This window comes from Lagopus muta, chromosome 4 (genome assembly GCF_023343835.1).
Source record: "Lagopus muta isolate bLagMut1 chromosome 4, bLagMut1 primary, whole genome shotgun sequence".
Classification (NCBI taxonomy): domain Eukaryota; kingdom Metazoa; phylum Chordata; class Aves; order Galliformes; family Phasianidae; genus Lagopus; species Lagopus muta.
Genome location: NC_064436.1, coordinates 64138989 through 64160402, shown reverse-complemented (window position 1 = coordinate 64160402; position 21414 = coordinate 64138989). Strand labels below are relative to the sequence as shown.

Here is a 21414-nt window from a genome sequence, read left to right as displayed (position 1 = left end):
TGTGAAGTATATAAAGGAAGCTGTTCTGTTACTGAAGTACAGGTTACAACACAGGAAGAAGTCTTACTGCTAAAAGAAACTGAACATGCCTCAGGTTCGATGCTTGCATTACTTAATTAAATAACAGAAGCAGAGTTTAACAGTACTTTGACATTTAGTCATTAATTTCCCCTCCCACCCCCTGCTCCATTAGTACCCTAGAATTTCATCTGTAGAATTGCAATTAAAGTCAATGAAACAAAGCTGCTGCAGTGCTATATTGCTTTGTATTAAAGCACAGTATGTATCAGGTGAGCAACCAAGATCAACAGGAGATTAACATGAGACCCCTTTTCTTTAACTCTCTCTGGAGTAAAGTGAATCTAATCTCACAAATCAGATGTGAAGATAATAGATTCCTTAGTCTGAATATCACACCTGAATTGCCCAAAGCCAATAAACAGAAATAAACACTAAGTATTACAGAGCTTTTCCAAGCACACCAGACACCTGACACATTGATAAAGCAAGGATCTACTGACATAGATCAATAAGCCAATGATCAGGAATCTTTCAGTTCAGTAGATGGTTATCTTCTTTTCCTCATGCTGACAGCTACCAACAAGTGGCTACTGATATTTATAACTAAACAGCAGTCAGATATCTAGCACATACAAAGCAAAGAAAGTTTCAGATACCAGTATCTGAGATTTTGTTGGAGAAAAAAAGAATACTAAGAAGCCTTGATAGTTCTTTTTCTGTCATTAGTATATAGGCTTTCAACTATTTAAGTGAAAACAGAAGGTTAAACGATAATTGCAATAAGAAATTATCTTCTTAAATCAACCACACAAAATTCGCATTGCTTTCCCCCTTAGAACCTCAATCCACATGACAAGGCAGTCTGGCTGACCTACACTCTTGAACACGGTTTTGCGTTGCTTTTGATTACAAGGTATTTTCATATTTACACAGTTTTGATATATCCTTACCAGATTAATATTGTACGTTTTACACGTCAGATCATCCAAGCTCTGGTTCTGCAGCTTTTCTGTTATTAGTGTTACCATTGTAGTTGTTCCTTTTCTACTGCTCACACAGAAGTGTTGGAGGCTCTTAGGTGTCTTGTTTCAACAATCACAAGCCATTTCTGTTTTGGTTTAAAGTCTTGAGATTTATGCTTCCATCTTACTGCCAAAGTTTATTTCCAAATGCTGTCAGTGTTTCATGTCTGCTTTTCTGTAAAACTGAGACAGAAAAAGGAAGAAGTCAGAAACATTATTGCATACATCATAATTAGTATTGTCACAACATGACTTGTTTGGACCAGGAAGATGTGAGCACGTCCCGCATTTAAACTGCTACACTGAAAATGTATCCAGGTGTACTACAACAGCCTATGAAACATGCAGCTACATTCCATACTCCTGTATGTTCAGCAACAGTTACACCATTTTGTTTCATCGCTAAACCCTTCTTAAAAGAAGAGTGGACCAGTGGAGAGCACTAACCACTTTCCAAACCCTCAGCTACTTTTAATGCATTCCTGTGGTTTTTGTTGTTTTTCTTTTGAAGGCTATGTAATTGCTGTCTGTCAGCAAACATCAGATCTTAACCTGGTAAGCAGGAGATAACCATACATGTAAAAACATCACTGACAAAAGCTTAGATGTTTGTATTCTGTGAGCAATCATTTGGATCAAGGGCAGATTTGCTCTCTGCCTCCTCTCCTAAGTGTAGAATCATAGGATCTCTAGCTTTCTTCCTATCAGTAAGCTTTAACTGCTACAGTTCATTCCTCACTGTCTTTCCAACACTTGTGGTATAAGCTTGTTGCTTATACCACAGCAAGTCACTTTCTTCTTCCTTAATTTCACCTAACTCCTCAACAATTCGCAGAGAAAAATGTATTTATTTTCCTTCTTCTATCACAAAGTCATTTATGTTCAACATGATTCTCAAATCAGCTTCCAATTTTCAAAAGCAAGTTTGCATCAATAGCAATCACAGTTTCTCCATACTACTTCCATGGAACTTCTTTCAGTAACTCTGCCTTACTGGCTTAACCAAAACATCCTTACTAAACTCCTGCTGATGATCCACTACTGCGTGCACTAACCACACTCTTGCTTTTATAACTGAGAAGTGCTGAGTATATATTCCACGACTGTAAGCTACCCTTCACAGAATTAAAAATTAAAGTCAAGACATAAGCACTACCAAATTCAAACAAAGCAAAACAAACAAAAAACTTGAGGAAAGAACACAGCCAACTTTTATACCAGAATTTTGTTTTCATTTGCTAGATTTTAAAATTCATGGTGAAAACAAGTGGCAGAAAAACCACCGAGAATTTGTTTGCGTGAAATACTCCATCCTTTCCACAATGTTCCTTATCAGCTGTTTAAGTTAGCAGTAGTAGCAAGAGAAAAGTCACTTGAGTCCATGACCAAAGTTAAACCCACTTAAAACTTTAAGGTATTAATTGCATTGTGCAATTACCTTTGAAACCTGTTACCTATTTGTTAGCTCAAATATGATTTCATATGCTGGTCATGCACTATGTCACCTTCACAGACACCCGTTTTGCCAGTCTCCTAATTAGGCTGAGAGGTGCCAAAAACCCTAACTTCTGACCATCCCTTCATCTCCATCCTCCTATCTAGTTTTATTTGCAACAAGGCAATGCTTACATCAATATATAGTGTTACACAGGTATCTGGATATGTGGAGACATTTTACTGTGTGCCCTATCTTCCAGGAAAGCACCCAAAGATTTGAAATATTTACCATTTCTTGTTCTGAAATCACACAGAGTCAAATATCAATAGTGTTCAAGTTCATATGTTCACTGGTAAAGGTTACAGAAACCCTTTCCAAAGTAAGCATCTGCCATGGAAAGAGTGATTCATGAAATAGTGAGCAAGTTTAAGGACAAATGTGAACTAAGTATTATGTGAAGTAGCATGCTCAAGTGTACTGTAATGTAAAGGGACATCTACATCCCTTCTAGCCCTGGCAAAGTTGGAACTAGATCTAGAAAACCAGAACACAAGTAAAAAAAACTGACTGGATGGTGTAAGTCATCCATACTCTGCCTAAAAACATTATGAAAACAAAGGACCTACTAACCAGCACAAAGACTTTCAGACTATTTTGAGGATTAAGATTTCTGCAGCTAAGAGGCTACTATTAAGAAACAGCTGAAAAGTTCAGCAGGTGCTTAATTACTAAGCTTAAGGCTTTTGAGTTTTTGGGTTTTTTTTCTCCCACAAATAGAAGAAAACAAATCCAATAAGGTTATGGGGGGAAAAAAAAGATGAGCTGCAAGGTTCTAATCTGTAATCATTTAGCTATAGAATGTATTCATATTTTGCTTAGTCTTCTAATCTTCAAATGCTTCAATGGAAAATTTTAAGTGCGCCTAGCACAAAGAAGAAACTAGAAAGGCATTCGTTTTTAGTTAATGGACCGATACATTCAGTTACACAAGAGGATAATGGGGAGGCACAGCACTTTCACAATCAAACTGAACCACACAACAATCATCCATTTAAACCTTACCTGAAGTTGAAAGTAATACTTCAGTTACAACCATTTAAACAGTCTCTAATCACGTGCAACTCAAATCTATCTGGTACCACAAGCAAAGTGGAAATTCCAAGAGAGTGTTTCTCATGTTGCCAATACAGCTATTAGCAGTTAATTTATTTCAGATGAGACATCAAAAAAGCTCTGCTGCTCCCCACATCAGCAAATTCCATTTCTTAGAACCAAGCACGAAGAATGAGTTTTAGTTCAGACCAGAAGGATGCTTTGGGAAGGAATTCCCTCATCCTCTTTCAGCAAACTTTACCTCACATCACAGACCAGCCTCACCCAGAAGTAATCCACTCTGACAATCTGCCACGTAGATTCTCCTCTAATTAGGAATTAGATCCCCCACCCCGTTCCAAAGCAAGGCCTGAACGTGCCTAGCTCCTCTTCTCCAATCCATACATACTCCTATGCTACTAAAATCCAGCAGCACACAGTCAGCTGAAATCAGCCCTGCATCTCAGCACCTTCACTCAGTGACAGAAGTCCCAGCTGCCATGAGCTGAGCTACTCATGCTCTGCAAGGAATTACTTCTCTCGTCTTTCCTAATTCACACTGACCATTAGAAAATGGGAGGTTTCTAAGAGTCACTCCAGCTTCTCTGTGCAGTTGTCACTTTAAGACTTCACCAATATGTCCATACTACAGAATTTTTTAAGTCTTACGAGATCTTGTCTCTCAATGTCACCTAAAAGGAAGTTTCACAGGTTACAAAAACTCTCCATGATATTTTCACTTTTTTTGTAGTCTTCATTTGCTTCATGATCCTCTGCTGCAGTATGTGCTTAAGGTACCCATATAAATGTTAAAGTCTGTGTACTTCCTAATACCTTCTTTCTAGAGTTGTTTCAAGGCAAGTGACTTTCTCTTCCAATCACTCTTCACTCTCATCAAGCTGAATGCCCCTCTTACTGCTTGGTGCTTCAAACTAATTGGATTTTCAGTCACAGGAACCCTTTGGCCATCCTCGTTAGGATGGATTCTGCTGCATTTGCATGATTTCAGCAGCCTCACAGTAGGGCTCTTCGTGCCATTAAGTTCTGCCTACTGCTGCAACCACATGCCCTATGCAAGCCACAAGCATATCCCAAAGATACACACCTTTGCTGTCACAAAGGCTCCACAGTCTGTCTGAACTTGCCTTGCTCAGCTGCTGAGATCTCCCAACCTGAAGAAAACAATATCTCTTGGAGATCCAAGTTTGGTGAGGTCCTAAAAGATTAGGGCCATCTTTCCCTTAGCACACCATCCTTTATGAATCCTGATAAGGTCCAAGTGAGAAAGCTGAGGCATCCAAGATAAACACGCATAACAAAAGATGTTAGAGTCTTTGTGCTGGGAGACACTTAATCTTGCTAGGATCTCCTTAAACTAGGAGGTGGGGGGTAAAGAAGCTATTTTTATTGCTGAAAGACAGACTAATGAAAAGGAATAACATAAGTGGGATACAAAAAAACCTCCAAGGAACTCCAAATGCAACAGCAAGCCAAAGCTAACATTCCTCACTGATGGAGAATGCGCTGTGATGGATATCAGTCTCACCATCATTTCCAAATTTAAACTTCTGTTGTACAACAAATATCCTGAAATTTGAGTATAGGTTTGTAGTTCTACTTCTACAGTACTAAAGAAAGAGGTTTTACTACAGTATTTGTATATTAAGACTAATGAAAATTCTTATTTCTTAAGAATTTTAGCCACAAGTAGTAATGTCTGTTAACATCTCTGCCAAAACTACGAGTGGAGAAGTGCTCATGTCACAAATTCTGCATCTTCTCAGTGATGTCATTGGGGTCTTTTTTGAGAAGACTACTAAAAATATGGATCCTCCTCCCCAGGCAGCGGATGCCAGAGGCTCATCTCATTTGACAACCTGCTTTCAAAGCAATGAAAAGTCTTGATGAAGAACATAAAGCCAATTCAAAAATCTCTTCTTGGATCCTAGAGAGTAAGGCAGCCAAATTCATTTCCAACACACTCCTACTACTCTGCATCCTGCAGGACACAATGTTCCAGCAACAGTTCTCTTGCTGGGAAAATTTACATTTGTTTGAAACACTTCTAACAATTTCTCCTCTGTCCCTGAAGTTCCATCTTGGATAAAGAAGAAGAGATCACAAGATTTTAGATTATTTGCCCATAACACTAATGCAGGTGTTTCTGATGATTGCAATTCCACAGTTCTACCTATGGGACTAATACTGCCCACTGAGAAGATTCAAAGTTGTTCTCTTTCCTCTTTCATACTATTTCCTACTCCTTGCTCAGCTAACTACATGGAGCCCTTATTACCAACAATCCCACAAAGACATACTTAGCCAGCTCCCAGCAGAAGAAAAGGATTAGCTAGAGTCAAAATTCCAATTCGGATAAGTAGGTCCTTTAAAATATTATCTCTGCTTCAGCAAGCCAAAGCAGCTAATCACCCCAGCAATACTAACTCCAGATCTAGGTGATTTTGCTACTAGACTTCAGATGAAAGAGGCTGCGATTTTTGCCTCCTGGCACTTCCCGCAGCAACCAGGAAGCATTTCAAAACTGAAACACCATGCAAAACCAATTAAGTTTTAACAAAGCATTGTCCATTCCATCCCAAATTTGCCTTGCTTCAAGCACAACTAGAAGACCAGGCACGGTCTTTTAGTTGTTTTTTTTCTTTTTTGTTTTGTTTTGTTTTTTAAACTTCTAAACTAATACTTTATGACATCTGAAAGAAACGACATAATATCTAGTTTCTCACAACACACAAGTCCAGCTTCCAAATGGAAAGAGAACGTGGAAATAGAACACTATTTACCACAGTGCTAAGAAGTTCACAGGGAGGCTAAGCATTCCTTGCAACATAAGACTATTATTACCAACTTTTAGCCCAGAAAGGTTATCAACAGCATGCATTTTAAGAAAATTTGAACTTTCAGTGCTTTTCAGCACTAATCTCCAGAGCAGTTATTTTGAAACATTCCAAAATTCCACATCAAGCCTAAATCGAAGCATTAATTATGAAGTTCTCTGCCACTACAGAACTATTCACCGGTGTTTCACGAGACAGGTATCAGAAGTAGACAGACCCGCGTGTCACACTGTGGGAGCCCTCTCCTTGTACTTACCTAGTAACTTGTTGTGCTGTTTTCTAAGGTTGTCTGCATTCAGAAAAATATACTGTATTACAATGACAAAGTTGCCAATCCAAACAGGGTTAAGAAAGTATGGTTAATAACCAGTTTCACAGCTTTAAAGAGTAGTTCTTCTCCCTAAAGAGATGCAACACAAAAGGCAAGGCTTAACAAAACCCTCCCTACTGAAAATGAAGCCAGAGAAACTAGCTCCAACATCTGCAGTTGAGAGAGTTTTAAAGACTGGAAAGGTATTTCTTCAGCTACAGACTCTCTCAGCTTTCTCCATACAATTCTTTCATAAGCCAGTTTTTATTAGAAGAAAGCCTCAACATTATGAGGTGTTCTAGCCTGGATTATGGTTGCCACAACTCCAGCAGAAAATTGCAAGAAAAAGAGACAAGAAAAATGCTGGAAGGCATCTTTTATATTAACTGATGGACACTAGAATCAAGTTTCTCAGATATTCCACTGATTCAGGAAGCGTAAGCAATATAAAGAGCTCAAAACAGTCCACAGAAGAACATACCTCACCTACCATGCAAATAGGACTATATTTCACCACTCTAAGTGGAAAAAAAAAAAAAGAAAAAAAAAAGAAAAAAAAAAAAAGATTTGGGTTGTTATCGCCTCCAGCGGTAGAAGAGAACAAATAGAAGATCCACACGCCTCAAATGCAGAGAAATGTCAAAGGAGCCCTGAATTTCCCTACATTTTGACCCTAAAGCATCACTATTCCAGCACCATCTGGTCACTGAGGCAGCTCTGACAAAATATAAACTGTTAACAAAGATAGCATCCTATACATTCCTTTATACTCTAACCCCTACACTTCAGATGCAGAAGCTCCTGCAAAAAAGGAGCAAAGTCTGAACCATCAAACACTTTGGGCTATTCCTTAAAATGCAACATGCTTTGGCAAATCCTCTGAACTCAAAGGGAACAAGAAGTACTCCGTTTTCTGATTGAAGAAACAGACCTTGTTCAAAGCCTCCCATGTGAGATGGAAGCTGCAAGCAGAAGAACCAGAATTAAACTAAAAAGAATATCCTGGCTGAAGTCGGTGGTTTCCAGTTTGCAAAATTCACAGCCAGATGATGTGCTGGAAAGAACTTAAAGGTGATACTTCAGCATAGAGGTTCTCCTTCATATGCAGAATCCACCCAGCTTGGCTGAAGAACACATACAGAGCAGAAACCTAAACCTGTTTTCATAAAATCTGAATTTAGAAAAATGGAAGATTTTAATCTTTTACGGAATTAACTGTTGTAAGAAATACTACCCTTAATCTCTCAGGCGGTTTGGGTTCATTTTTAAATCAGGAAGAAAATCTCCTTCCAAAAAGCAGAAGGAAGGGTGAACATAAGGGGTGTTATGAAATAACATTTCTTGAAACAATGGAAGCAGCGGTGGAATAAGCTCATAAGACATTTTCCAGGTCATACCCAAATAGGTAATGTATCACCACAGAAATTTAAAGTGAAGAGCTCAACCCAATGCCAAAGGTTAAAGCTTTTATTATTGCCAGCTTTCATCACTATGAAGTCTCAACCCATCTTTCAGTCTTGAGGAAAACTTACCATTCACATCACGGACAAGTCATCCTGCATCTTCTGAAGTATCTGTTCTCCTGTCTGACACAGATGATCTGTGTCTTGTGTCTCATCCTGTATCAGGATACTTTTGTTATCAGTGCTCCTTCCTAAAATAATCCATCACTACTTCAATCACAGGTAAGGATTTCATTAATTTTGCCAAAGGATATAAATATCTACTATGCTCAGACTAGTGCTGATAGCTAACTCTATGATCAGTCACCTCCCCACAATGTGGGAACCTGATTTTTTCCTCCTTCTTCTCAGCGTGATTGCAGAAAGTGCAGAAATGCTCCTGTACAGAGTTGAGGAACACAAGTCTGTTCTACTGAGGCTTTTACACACAAACTCCATGCTTTAGCTATACTTATAAACAAAGTGTGCTAACGCTCTATTTCAAGACAGTGCTAGTTTAAGATTAGGTACTCTGGCCCATTTAAATAGTTCAGACCAAAATCTAGCAGGCAATCATCACTCGAGAGTATTACTTCTACTTGTAGTCTATGACATCACTGACAGACTGAAGACTTACTTTCCCTTCTCCACATACTGAGATACAAATTTCACATTCACTGCGAAGTAACTTATACAGGGAATATTTGCTTATGGAGAAACGTGTACCACCAACCTAAAACTAAAGCAAATGATTCACTTTATACAACACTCACAAGATATTACTTTAAGTCTGTAAAATGTACAAAGATGAACTGGCTCTATTACTGGGATATTTGCCTCACTCCAATTAAAGAAAAGGCAGGGGAAAAACTGAATATAAGCAATAGCACTTTCCCTTAGTGACTGCACTTAAAATAAGAAGCCACACAGACATGAGCTTTAAAAATAATCAGGTCTGAAAGACACATAGCACTGACCCCTAACTTATATGTGCAGGGAACACTGTCACTAACACACACCCTTACCCCTGTGAAAGGCTGAAACCAGTAGCAGTGCTGTTGTGTTGCCAAACCCTATGGGCCCAGTGTTAAGAGATTACAGAAATCCCCCCTATACACCTGTTCCCCAAATGCAGCTATTAAGCCTCCTCCTATTTGCCTTCAGGTTCATTCTGAAGAGTTTCAGACATCTGACTGGCTCACTTAGAACAAAAAGCCTAACTAGTAAATTTGTTTTCATGATCCCTAGTGTGAATGTTCAAGCTTTAGGCTTCAAGCCAGGTGAAAAGCATTTGTGTTAAGATGCTACTTTGTGGCATTTCAGAGACCTAACGAGCTGTATAATCTGCACACAGGGAAGTCTCCCAAACATTAGGCTGTGTATAGGCATGGATGTTAAAAACAAGGAACCTATGGCAGATCAAATATTTTTTCAATAAATAGTACAGCTGGTGAATTAAAGACACCGCTAAATTTAGAACTCAAGAGCTTAGCAGCGTTCTGTAAATATCCATGCATCGCAGTCCTTGTAATAACACCGAGTACACTCCCCCAGCCTTACTGCCCTAATTCTCCATATTGAGAGCAGCATTTCCCTCAGGACACACAGAGCTGCACCCAATTTAGGAAAGTTTCTACCTCTATCTAAAAATTGTAATTCTCCAGAAGATCATTTTGTAATTGTATCAAATGAGCAAGTGAGTATACCCTTATTTTAGCCACTTCATTGTTTGGGTATTCCTATATAAAACCCAAAAACTTCAGAAAAGAAAGTTACAGGTAGAACTATGCAATGAAGTCCTCTTCAGACTCGCATGCAGTAGTCCAAGCTTTCTGCTATATCATATCTTGAAAAAGCACAGAAGGGCATCGAGCAGATACAAGATATCGTATGTAACAGACAAAACAAATACCCTTTCACAGCCCTAAGATCGTTTGCAATCATGGCTGACCATATGCAATTTCCTACCCAAGAAACTTCAATCTCTCTGGCAGGAGACAACACCTCCAGGACTTCAGGAGGCAGCATTCAAGTTTCCTAACACCAATCCAGCTACCTGTTCCATTAGAATTCAGAAGTCTACAGGCCACACAGCTTTGAAGTAGCATAATTTTTTTTAATAACAACATTGCATTACAATTGCATACATTGCATTACAAATACCAAAACCAAATACTAGCTTGAAGCTGTCACTGGTGCTCCTTACTCTTCTGAACTGCTGTTTGCTGGCTTCCAAGTTCTGTTTCGCACACCCCCCGTAGGTTTTCAAATGTCAAAAATTTCTGAACAGGTCCACACTACACATATACTGCTCTACCATACAGGAACCCACAGAAACAATCCACCAATTCTCAAAGTATGAGTGGACCGTAACTGAAGTTCCCTATAGCAATGGAAAAAGAAAGAGGACAGCAGTACATACACTGATATCGTGTGGACTTTCAACATTCAACTCAGATGTTGCTCCATGTGTCATCAGGGGCATTCCTCTCACCAGACTTATTCAGCTACTTCAATAAATTCCTTTGAGATACACAGCTTAGGTTCTCCTAGTTCACTAAATCATTCCAGAAGCATGCAACTACTTTGCTCGCCTGAGCATTCAGCCTATACTAAACAGCTTAATCAGGAAATGCTCTCTTAAAGAACTCAAGACACAAAGTAAGGTGGGTACACAACTCCAGCAGGCATTCAGGAAGTTTTTGTAACAATTACAACTAATGGAAATCTCACATGGCAGCAGAAGTTACGCCACAAGAGAAGATGACTATGCTAAACCAGGAAAAAACAGTTTAAGATGAACTCCCCCAAATTACATTGGTGTTCCTTGCTTTTGAATGCTGAAAATGGATCTTCAGCTTGAAAGAAAATCTCAGCATTTTCAGTGTGCACTACCACAACCCTATCAGATGTTTAATGAATGAGTCACTAAATCCACAAGAAAGGTCTGTGGAGAGATTCATTTGCTGAAGTGGATTATTGAAGTCACCAGGACTCCAAGCCACATTTACTCTCGCCCAGTATAGGGTACATAACCTTAACGCAAAACCATTCTGCTGGATGGGAAGCAAGTGGACACTAGGTGCCAACCAGCACACACGTATCGCAGACTGTGTGTCAGTGCAGTTTTACCTGTGCCCCAAGAACACCTGACAAGAACTGAAAGTTGGGACGGAGGAAGTTTTTTGTTTTAAATCTTTACTGATCAGGACGTAAGGCTGGGGCTTCAAATGATGGCAGGTAAATTGCTTGACTAGGAGGTCAAGCACATACACCTGCAGACAAAAATAGTGCAAGAGAGCACAGGACCATGAATGCTTAGACGAGAAACCTGCCCCCTCCTCCCCCCCCCCCCCCACTTGGGCAATTATGCTTACAGATGACTGCGTTCTGACAAGATCAGCTCCTGGTAACCAAGTTGAAGGACAAAACAATAAAGATTTTAATCAGATAATGTCAACAGAAAGAGAGATGCAAGCTTGTCCTTTCAGCTCTTCACTTGAAAACTCTCAGCCCTTCAAGAGAAAGATTTCAAATGAAATCTTTCAATACCAATAATAGCGTGCTTTATCTAAACACTCCAAAATAAGCCTCTGAGATTACATCTGAGATTCTGGCATCTTCACTCTAGCAAAGGTTAAACATAGCCTGTAAAGAGCAATAATATGTTTCCTGCTGAAGTTCTGAAACACCCAACCACTGCATTCAAGGGAAGTCAATGGCTCAGCACCTGAACCCAAAGAGAACTTCAGTGATAAACAAGCTTCTGACAACAGCAGGTGCAAAAAGCATTTGCTTCAGTTGGGTTCTGTTTAACAGTTCATCAAGTTTAAAACTTAGAAACTGGTTCTGCGTTATTTGATCCTGCTCAAGCAAGAAATGGGGAGCAGGGAAAGGAAGGTTCAAGCTCCCCACCTTCTCTCACTAGCTCCGCAGTCCTGCTGGAAGCACTGTTCTTAGGGCAGTCAAGATCATTAGTCATATATTATTTTCAATTAAGTTTATTTGAAATGCTGCTTTGAAGCTTCTCAATTAATCCAATTTATTTAATATAGTCTTATTTAATAAAGACTTTGACAAGCAAGGTACATTAAATTCAATCTCATTTTCAATCCAAGAGCAACTGAAGTATTATGTACGTCTTACTATGACAGAAAAGTGCCATTTGATCTATTTCTAGATCTGGACATCTACCTGTGCAACCTACTGTAGGGAGCCTGCTTTAGCAGAGGGTGGGACTTGATCTTCTGAAGTCCCTTCCAGCCCCTGTGATTCTTCAATATACATTTCATCACCCATCACCCTTACGTTTGGCAACACACTGGAGGTCAGAAGTAACCACTAAAGTGCTCTCAGGATTCTACAGACCAACATTAAATGTTTTTAGAAGAGGATTACCACACTTTTTAAGCCTCTACTGAATTTAAGACTGCAGCATGATTGCCAAGGGTAGATGCCTGTCCCCTTGGAGCACACAATGGAAATAAATGGTTACAAGAAATTACACATTGTAGCCAACAGCATTAAAACTGCATTTGACTGCATCTGGGTGATGAGGATCAACTGCTAGATTTGTGTAGATCGTGCACAGTGCAATGATTAGAGCAAAACTGAGGAAATTGCTGGAAAGTGGAGATAAAAGTTTACAGGAGTAGAGGCTGGAAGAACAGCAATGAAAAGTACTTCCAGGACTCTGTCAAACAATTCTAACAGAGACAGGGCTTGCAGAAACTCTTCGCTAGAAAGTTCAAGATTTCTTATGTTAATTTAGTTAGTATTTCACCAGGCTGTTACGTGACAGGTTGGAGCCCAGGCAGCAACACACCACTTAAAAGTTTTGGACATGAGTTCCAGAAGTTTCCCTTTAATATCAAAAAGAGTCAGATTCATGTTATTGATGCCCCAAATCTCAGTTTTAAACACTAAAAGATAACAAGGAGATAACACAGGGTTTGGGGACAGGAGAGAAGCCACTGAGGTCACACAATCAAGGTCAATGACTTCTGAGGGTGGCAAGCAAGTAAAGGCTCTACAGCGAGAGCAGTTCTTGTTGGATAACCATACCCAGAGAGCAGCTATCAGTGGCACACAGGAGAATACACCAAGCAGGAATCCAGTTCAATTCGCCAATTAAATTGTCAGTAACAAATGATGGGAGAAATAGCAGAGAAGTAGAAAAATGCAAAACAAAACTGCACAACTTTGGCATGCTGCAAAACTGTTCTGAATGATATCAGATACAATTCAACCGTGAAAGGTGTGCTTGGGCAGCATTAACCAAGCAAACAGCAAGGTGAGGGCCTCAACAGAAAGCTGCTGGCTGCACTGGAGCAACAAGCTGACCTTGAAACAAGGGTTGAACCCTTGTGGGCAAGTCAAATGTTTGGAGATGCGCAAACAAGAACACACAAAAACAGCCTTCACCCAATCAGCACAGGAAAGTCAGCTAGAATACAAAGGCTTCAAGCACCACACCTGAAGATCCATGCAAGCTAACTTTGGGATTATAAAAAATAAAAAGAACAATTAGAGCAGAAAACATGACTTCCCATGAAGATACAAATACACTGGCTTTATATAGTCCAAAATCATCACAGGGCTGGTGGGGAGGGGCAGGGAAGACGTGGAGAGACAAGACATGAGAAAACATGAAGATGACAAAAAAACAGTTCAAATATTTTCTGAAAGATTACTACAGGGATAAGAATAGATGTCCCTCGTGCCCACGGGATTAGACAGTAAGCTTGCACTGCAGAAAGGAACATGTCTAGCTCTGTATTCAAAATGAGTTTTAATGCCAAGGACAAGCAAAATGCTGAACTGGAGAAAAGCAGAGCTAGTCAAACTTCTTATGAATCACATTAGATGCACAGTACAGCTGGCCATGAGGCTTACAACCAGCCCACATCCTTTCCAGCCATTTTAGGGGGCTATCTCAATTTGAAGTTACTGTAGTGTCGTTGCCCATCATCCAATCAGATATTTTTATTCTGCATGAGCTAGAAGTCAGTCTTTTCATTTTTCAGAAAACAACTTCACAATTTCTAGCTTAATGTTTGCTTGCCCAGATGCCTTTGGTGTATGACAACAGAAAACTCATACCTGCCTCATATTTTGCTCATGCAGAAATAAATCAAGTCCAATTATATCTCACAGCAATATAAGAATTTCAGCAGCACTGTTGTATGCTGTTGATATCCTTCTGCTCTGACCAACAAATTCCAGAATCAGATGCCTTCTAATAACCAAGAAGCACCATTCCAATGATGTAATGGCTTTCACTCTGGTGTCACAAGAGCACATGCACACACCTTTTACTGCAGTTATAGCCTTAGGCTTGGCTATAGGAAAACACTGCATGCAAACCAAATACTCCTAAATAAAAACTGACAGATACAGAACCTTGAAGATATGGAGCCAAAGCAGACAGCATTAGCTACAGCCAGTCGAGGAAGTCTGTGCCCAAAATAAGTTATATGTTCACACAGAAAGTGCAAACTCTGAAGTCATTAAACTGGGGAAAAATGAACTAAGAGCTTAAGCACAAATGAGACACCTAAGCATACAATGGACAAAACACTATGTATTTTGCCTCCCCTGTAATAGTTCTGGTAATATAAATGGCTTGCCAGATACAAATCTGATCTATAGGTCATCATTCTGAACAGATTTGCAAAAAAAAAAACAAAAACAAAAACTGGAGTAAGAGCAATAAGCATCCTGTCTCACCTCCACAGCGCAGCAATTTCTTATTCAAACACTGAAGAGAACAAGCCTGGTCAGGATGCAGTGTTGATGGAAGAAGACATGGCAAACAAGCACACACCCAGCTAAGTTCAAGTGGAAAATGACATCTAGAGAGGTGAGCAGCCCTGAGCTTCAGCTTCATGCCCAGGTTTCAGTGACAGAAATATTCTCTTCTAACCAGGAGCTCTGCTGTTGTTATCTCACCTTTCCAAGCCCTTACAGCAAGCCACAGCACTTCAGTTCAGCCCAAATTACCCACACTCCTCAAATTCATCAACTTCATTTTATTTCTAACTGTATTTTAAAAAAGCAAATATGAGGTTCTAGGTACTCATTCCTTTCTCCTTTCCCACTAGAAGAAATATGTACCACATTTAGCCAGTTCACTGATTAGCTACTTACCAAATGCTGTTGTCATTACTCCTCTCTCCTCCTCCTCACTAAATATCATGGAACAAATGATGCTGTGATACAGCAGTAGTCTTAGGGCATGCTTACGCAGCACTGTGCTCCATTCCAAGCAGGACATAACAAGTAATTATTTGCCACTGCTATTAAGACTGTGAAAAATTAGCAAAAAAAAGTTCTGTTCCAGAGTCATTTGGCCACGCACATTTCCACTATCCCATGTTTGATTCACATCCTACACCACAGCAGACTCCAAACACACCAGGCTTTTTCACATTCTGCATGTGATTTCTGGAGTCTGGAAGTTGATAAAAGCAGCAGGGTTCGACAGATCCAAATGACATACAACTTCTTTTTTCTTCCTTCAAGTTTTCACCCCTCTAAAATCAGAAGAGGTCAAATCAGAACCCTCAAAGGAATACATTTGTCAGTGGGAAAGTAGGGGGAGTTAAAGGAAGCAGACAAGAATTTGCCCTGTGAGCAAGCTTTGACAAGTAGAATAAAGAACCCAAGTATCCACTAGTAACTGCATGAAGTGCAAAACAGGAATACTGCAAAAGGTAAAGCCACAAACAAGATAGCAAGACATAATATGGGTGCAGAGTAGGTGAAGGAAGAACATAGTACCATTTACCTCAACACAAACTGCACAGAAAAGAATTAAACATGCCATAATAATATGAGCTGCCCAATTAGACTGAAAAGCACACTTACCATACAAATTTTAAAAACCTCCCAAACCCCTCAAAGGCATTAAAGCTGTTCACAACGTTATTTGAGATGCAAATTAGAGACCTAAAGTTAATATAGCACCAACAGAAGCTCCTATTATTCCTGTTCTTGGCTCTAGGGAAGGTGACAGTAGAAGAGGAGCCACAGCCCTGTCCTATGAGGTCCCATTAGGACAGTAATGGTTCTTGTTTGGTTTTAAGCAGTTAACTCACTCTGGCATTAATATAGAAATCTCTGAATTATAGTTGTGATGTTCCACAAACCTGTAAGTTTTAAATGCACTAAGAAGTAGCAGCAAGCCAACTGCCTGGGCTAACAAGGAGAAACAAGTTTTCTTCAGGAAAGAGGAACTCATGTCCTGTCTTCCCAAATCACAGACATCAGCACAAAAGTAAAGGTGCAGACACTGCTGCTGCTGCAGCCATTCCACCAACCGTTTCCTGAACCAGCTGGGTTCCAATTTTAAAGCTCAGCAAAAGCTGCTTTCTTCCATCTCAGATGCCTTTCCTGCAACAACGTGCATTTCCGACTGTTCTGAGACAGTTCTGCAAACACTTCTAATGACAGCTCTAGCAAAAGGCAGCTTGGTTTCACACCCTTAGCTCTATCTGTACCCACACACACATCGAATGGCAATCACCACCTCTGGCATTGGGTGAGGTTCTTTGTGCGCCCCAAAGCTCTGGGCCTGCAATCTGACATACCATGGCAAGTATTCTTCCCTGCACTAAAATACTGGAGGTTCATTTTCACAGGTCTTCAGCCAACGTTGCCATGCCAAATTCAGAGCAATGATGCTAACATTAGGTAATCAGAACCCTTGCTCTTACCACTAGCACCAGTAAGCACTACACATGTGACGGACAGGGTTTCAACAACATAACACAAATACAAGCAGTGCAAAGCTAGCTGCATTATTCCGGTTTTGCAATTCAGTAAGTCTTCTTTATATACAGTAAAGAAACTTTCTGTATATTCTAAAGCGAGATCTTCAGCTGCTTGCATGAAAGAATACTGCTGTCAGGAAACCAAGAGCCATAACCCAGATAACGTATTTAGCAACAGCCCTGCCTGCTGCCTCACCCCGAGCAAGCGATTCACAGAAACACGGCCTTCACAAGTTATTTCTGCCCACTACAGAACACTGACAGTTGTGACTTCCTTGCCAGCTTGTTGATGACATTACTTGCATGAACTGATTGACTCAAGAAAAAAAAACAACAGTAGAGAAGATTAATATTAGAATGCTGACAATTCTCTTGATTTTAGGTTTTACACTTGCGTAGCCCATGAACAACAGATGACAAATGTAGTAATTTAAAAATAGCCCAAATTTACTTTAGAGAAATAAAAATTTCAAGCAAACAAAGTTTCCTGCTAAAAGAAAATGACTTGTATGCTTGCAGGGAAGTGCCTCAGTGCTGCCAAAAGGCAAAATTGCTGTGTATATTATCACCTCCCAACTATGCAAAAAGAAATGTAAACAACAATATAAGAACTAATACTTTCCATTAAAGGTTTAACAAGATTTCTCACTGCTATTTATGCAAATTCAAAGCAAAAACAGAAAGGTCAAATTCTACAAACAAAACTCAAAACCATCATCAAAAAAGTGTGGGAGCAGAAAAAAAGAATCATGTTTGGAAAGTTTTAAGTACACATGTTTCTAAAGGGAATAATCTATCAAACCACAGGAGGTGACTAGAACTGCCATCATCACCGATAGCACAAAGGAATGCAGATTGGGGGAGGCAACAGAGGAAGGGGGAGAAAGGAGAGAGAAGGGAAAAGGGGTCAGGACTAAAACAAGGGAGCCACAATAATGGTTACCAGACTCTCAAGGAATTCTTATAGGAAAGAATCAGCCCCACATACCACTTTAAAATAAAACAATTAATGTAATAAACTAAAGTAACCTGAAAGCTCAACTTTCCAATTCTCAGCCCAGTGTATTTTCATAAATTCAGCTTTATGCCACGCATTAAGCTTCTAAAGATTTTAACACAAACGTTGCAAATAAAGATATTTCTTCTTTCAGCCTCCTCATTCTTCCCAATCACAGTACCCTGCATTAAACAGCTTTCAAGAGGAAATACTGAAATTTACAATGCCCAATCTAAGACACTTCTTTACAGTCACTTAACTAACTTTAATTTTCAAGTTAAGATACAATAACAGTGAGTTGCACATCAGCAGATACAGGCTGCTGGAGGACAGGCAGATGGCCACAGCACAAGGTGGCCTGGAAGAGTATCATTAGGGAAGAATCTCGTAGATCATTTTCAGTTTCTATCTAACAGCCAGCATGCACTTCCATGTGCCAAAGAGCCTTGCTACTGACTAAAATGAGGGATGATTAAGAATACTGACATTAATAGCATTTCTCAGAAATTCAAAATAAATGAGTAGCAAACATACTTTTTAGTTAGCAATTCCACGTTAACCACATGGAAACCACCTAATGTAAAGCTGATCAGGATGCATGCTTTAGCTCCCAAAAAAATTGTTTTTCTGCCTCAGAATGTGCATCTCACAGGCATTTCAGAAGCACAATAATTGTAAAGATACAAGCTCTTATATCACGTTCATTGCACCTCCAAAAAAGCCAGATCTCAAGTCACATGCTCTGCTTAGAAAGTTTCTGCCATTCAGCACACATTGTGCTCCAGATTCCCCAAGCCTGACCCGAAGCAATCAGCCCATTCACAATTAAAACCTATCCAGAAATATTTCAGCTCACCACAGCAGGCAGAAACCTTCTACTTCTTGCCAAAAATGGCCTGGATGGAAACATTTCCTAGCAGTTAGGATATGAATCGGAGGCAGCGTAACCATAAGGGCTGTAACCAGTGTTCTCAGGAGCTAAATTTAATGTAAGCACAGCGAAGCAGAACAGAGCTCAGCTCTGCCTCAGGCCTGAGCTCAGGGCTGAAAGCAGCCTCTTACCCCTACGTAACAGCACTGCTACAAAGCACGTGAACTTTCTAAGCACTTATGGAGGACGTGGGCCTCACCTAAAGAGAAAGGCACTCAACTTCCAGTTATCTGGAATGCCCCATCCCTAGAAGTGTTCAAGGCCAGATTGGATGGGGCCCTGGGCAGCCTGGTCTAGTATTAAATGCGGAGGTTGGTGGCCCTGCATGTGGCAGGGGGTTGGAGATTTATCATCCTTGAGATCCTTTCCAACCCTGGCCATTCTATGATTCTGTCTGCTAAGAGAGAAGTGACGCAATGCCAACCCGGGCTACCTCAAATCCCCAGAAACCACTCTTATGGAATCCTGCGTGCAGGCTGCAGGAGCGTTTGGCAAGCCAAACAACCAGAACAAAGCCCTGAGAAAAGCTGGCACAGCACAAAGAGCCCGTTTAGGAGCGGGTCTGACGCTTCAGCCCGTTACGCTGAGGCCGTCATTCGGAACCGAGCTGCCCGAGGCTGCTTGGGGATGGAAGCAACCCCAGGGAGCAGCCCCACGCCTGCACAAAGGCCTGGAGAGCTCCTAAATACCCGGCCCGCGACCTGATGATTTTAAGCGCCTGCCAAATCCTTGTAGAGATTCCGAACGCCAATGAAGTATTTTCGTGAGGATTTCAGGGTGCTTTTTTTTAAAAAAAAAAAAAAAATGTTATTACGTATGTTTGCTTTATTTTTTTTTCCTGCTCTTAGCAGGGCTGCTGCCATCCCAACTCTCCCTGTAACGGCGGAAAATGGAGCCAGGCTCAGCTCGAGCCGCAGCCCCACCGCCACACGCGTCCTCACGCAGGAGGCCGCCGCAGGGAAGGGCAGCCCCGGGTGCCCTCCCCGCACACACACAGCCGTTACCACAGCTCCACGAAGGAACCTCAGCCTCACCGCCCGCCCCGCTCCCACCGCACGGCAGCTCCCAATCGCTATCGCCGAGGACCGCCGTTTACCCATTGCCCTCTCACCCGGGCCCGCGGCCTCCCCGCCGCCGCCGAACCCAACGGCCGGTACCTGAGCCCGCACGGGCCGCCTCCCCTCCGCGTATGGACTAGGCTTCTCAATGGCAATTGAACAAAACACAGCTGGCTCCGCCCCCGCCCGGCTCCCACATGCTCCCATTGGTTGTAGCACCCGCCCGCCGACCTTTCACCCGCCCCGCTATTGGGCCGCGATGAGCGCTGGCCCCGCCCACAAGAGGCTGGAGGCGGACCCGTGCCCCGCAGGGCCGTACAGCCGTGGGGTCGGCGGGGACGCGGCAGACTACAGCCCCCAGGAGGCGTAGCGCCCGCCTGCTCTCATTGGCGAGCCTGGGGAGCGTACGGAGGCGCGCTTGTGCAGAGAGAGGGTCGCGCTCCTCGCCCGGGGGCGATGACGTCATCGCGTTCCCGGATGGGGCCGCAAGGAGGACGCGGGGCCATGCGGCCTCGGCCCGTCCCTTCTGGGCGTGCGCAGTAGCGGCAATGAGGGGATTACCTCAGGACGGGCGGAAGGCGCTGCTCTTGCCTAGGCTGTTTGCGGCGGCGGCACGGGGGTCTCACTAAATTGAGAGTTCCTGGGTACCGGAGTAGGACGCGAACGTGCCACTTAAAGTTCCTCCAGCCCGCCGCCGCGGTTTCCCCTCGCCGGATCCGGCTCTTTGCTTGCCTTCCTCACAGCCGGCTCTTCCCGGCCGCTCAGGCAGCACAGCGCTGGGGCTGCACTGCCCTCTGTCTGCTCCCCGCCTCGCGCAGGGAGCGCCTCAGGTGCGGCTCCCCGGGGGTCTCGCCTGGCTGGGGCCATCTTCTGCCGTCTCTCAAGATGGAAGCCAGAAAAATAAAATAAAAAAATCAAGCCGCTTGTTATCCTGCAAGAAATATTCCTATGGGAGTTTTTCAAAAGCAGTTATGAGTCAATCGCAGCGAGGAAGTGGGATGTGTTTGGACAGCAATTACGCTGTACGCTTGTCAGGGCAGAGGCTGCTTTATGTGGGTGCATAATCCCTACCATTCTGAGAAACCAAACCCTGATTTACTGTTGCCTACAGGCCTAACATTGCAGGCTTACGGGTATTTTTTATTAACGGTGACTACTAACGAGCTCTTGGCATCCCTATAACAAGCGTCTGTTATTTCAGCCTTCTGCAACCTGTCCTTTAGATTTTCCACGTCATGTTTCATTTCAACACCTTTCCTATGACACAAAAGGTGGTGTTTTTTGTGTTTTTTTTTTTCAAATGACTTTACCCCGTTATCCTGTAGGGTTTTTATAAAGTATGAGACCACATTGCAGTAGGTATCTGAAGCTAGGAATGCAGAATTCAAATCAAAACTGTACTTGTGACATTCTTATTTCACAGTCATAGAATTGAGTTGGAAGGGACCCATAAAGGCCACCTAGTCCAACTCCC

At 41.7% G+C, this 21414-nt stretch overlaps 1 protein-coding gene across 3 annotated transcripts in view; it reads right to left on the bottom strand.

Annotated features, from left to right (window-relative positions):
- The window catches only part of FAM53A (family with sequence similarity 53 member A), a 65531-nt gene extending 45400 nt beyond the window's left edge, over positions 1-20131 (bottom strand). The window contains exons 1-2 of one of the 3 annotated variants that reach the window (XM_048941357.1): positions 20040-20131; positions 972-1226 (exon numbers count right to left, since the gene is read on the bottom strand). In XM_048941357.1, coding sequence (XP_048797314.1) covers positions 972-1049 — 78 coding nt within the window. In that variant the 5' untranslated portion in view covers positions 1050-1226; positions 20040-20131. Of the gene's footprint in view, positions 1-971; positions 1227-6684; positions 6961-19993 lie in introns of those variants that run through there. The other 2 variants (XM_048941356.1, XM_048941354.1) reach the window with 2 other exon arrangements.
- Positions 20132-21414: the final 1283 nt, after the last annotated feature.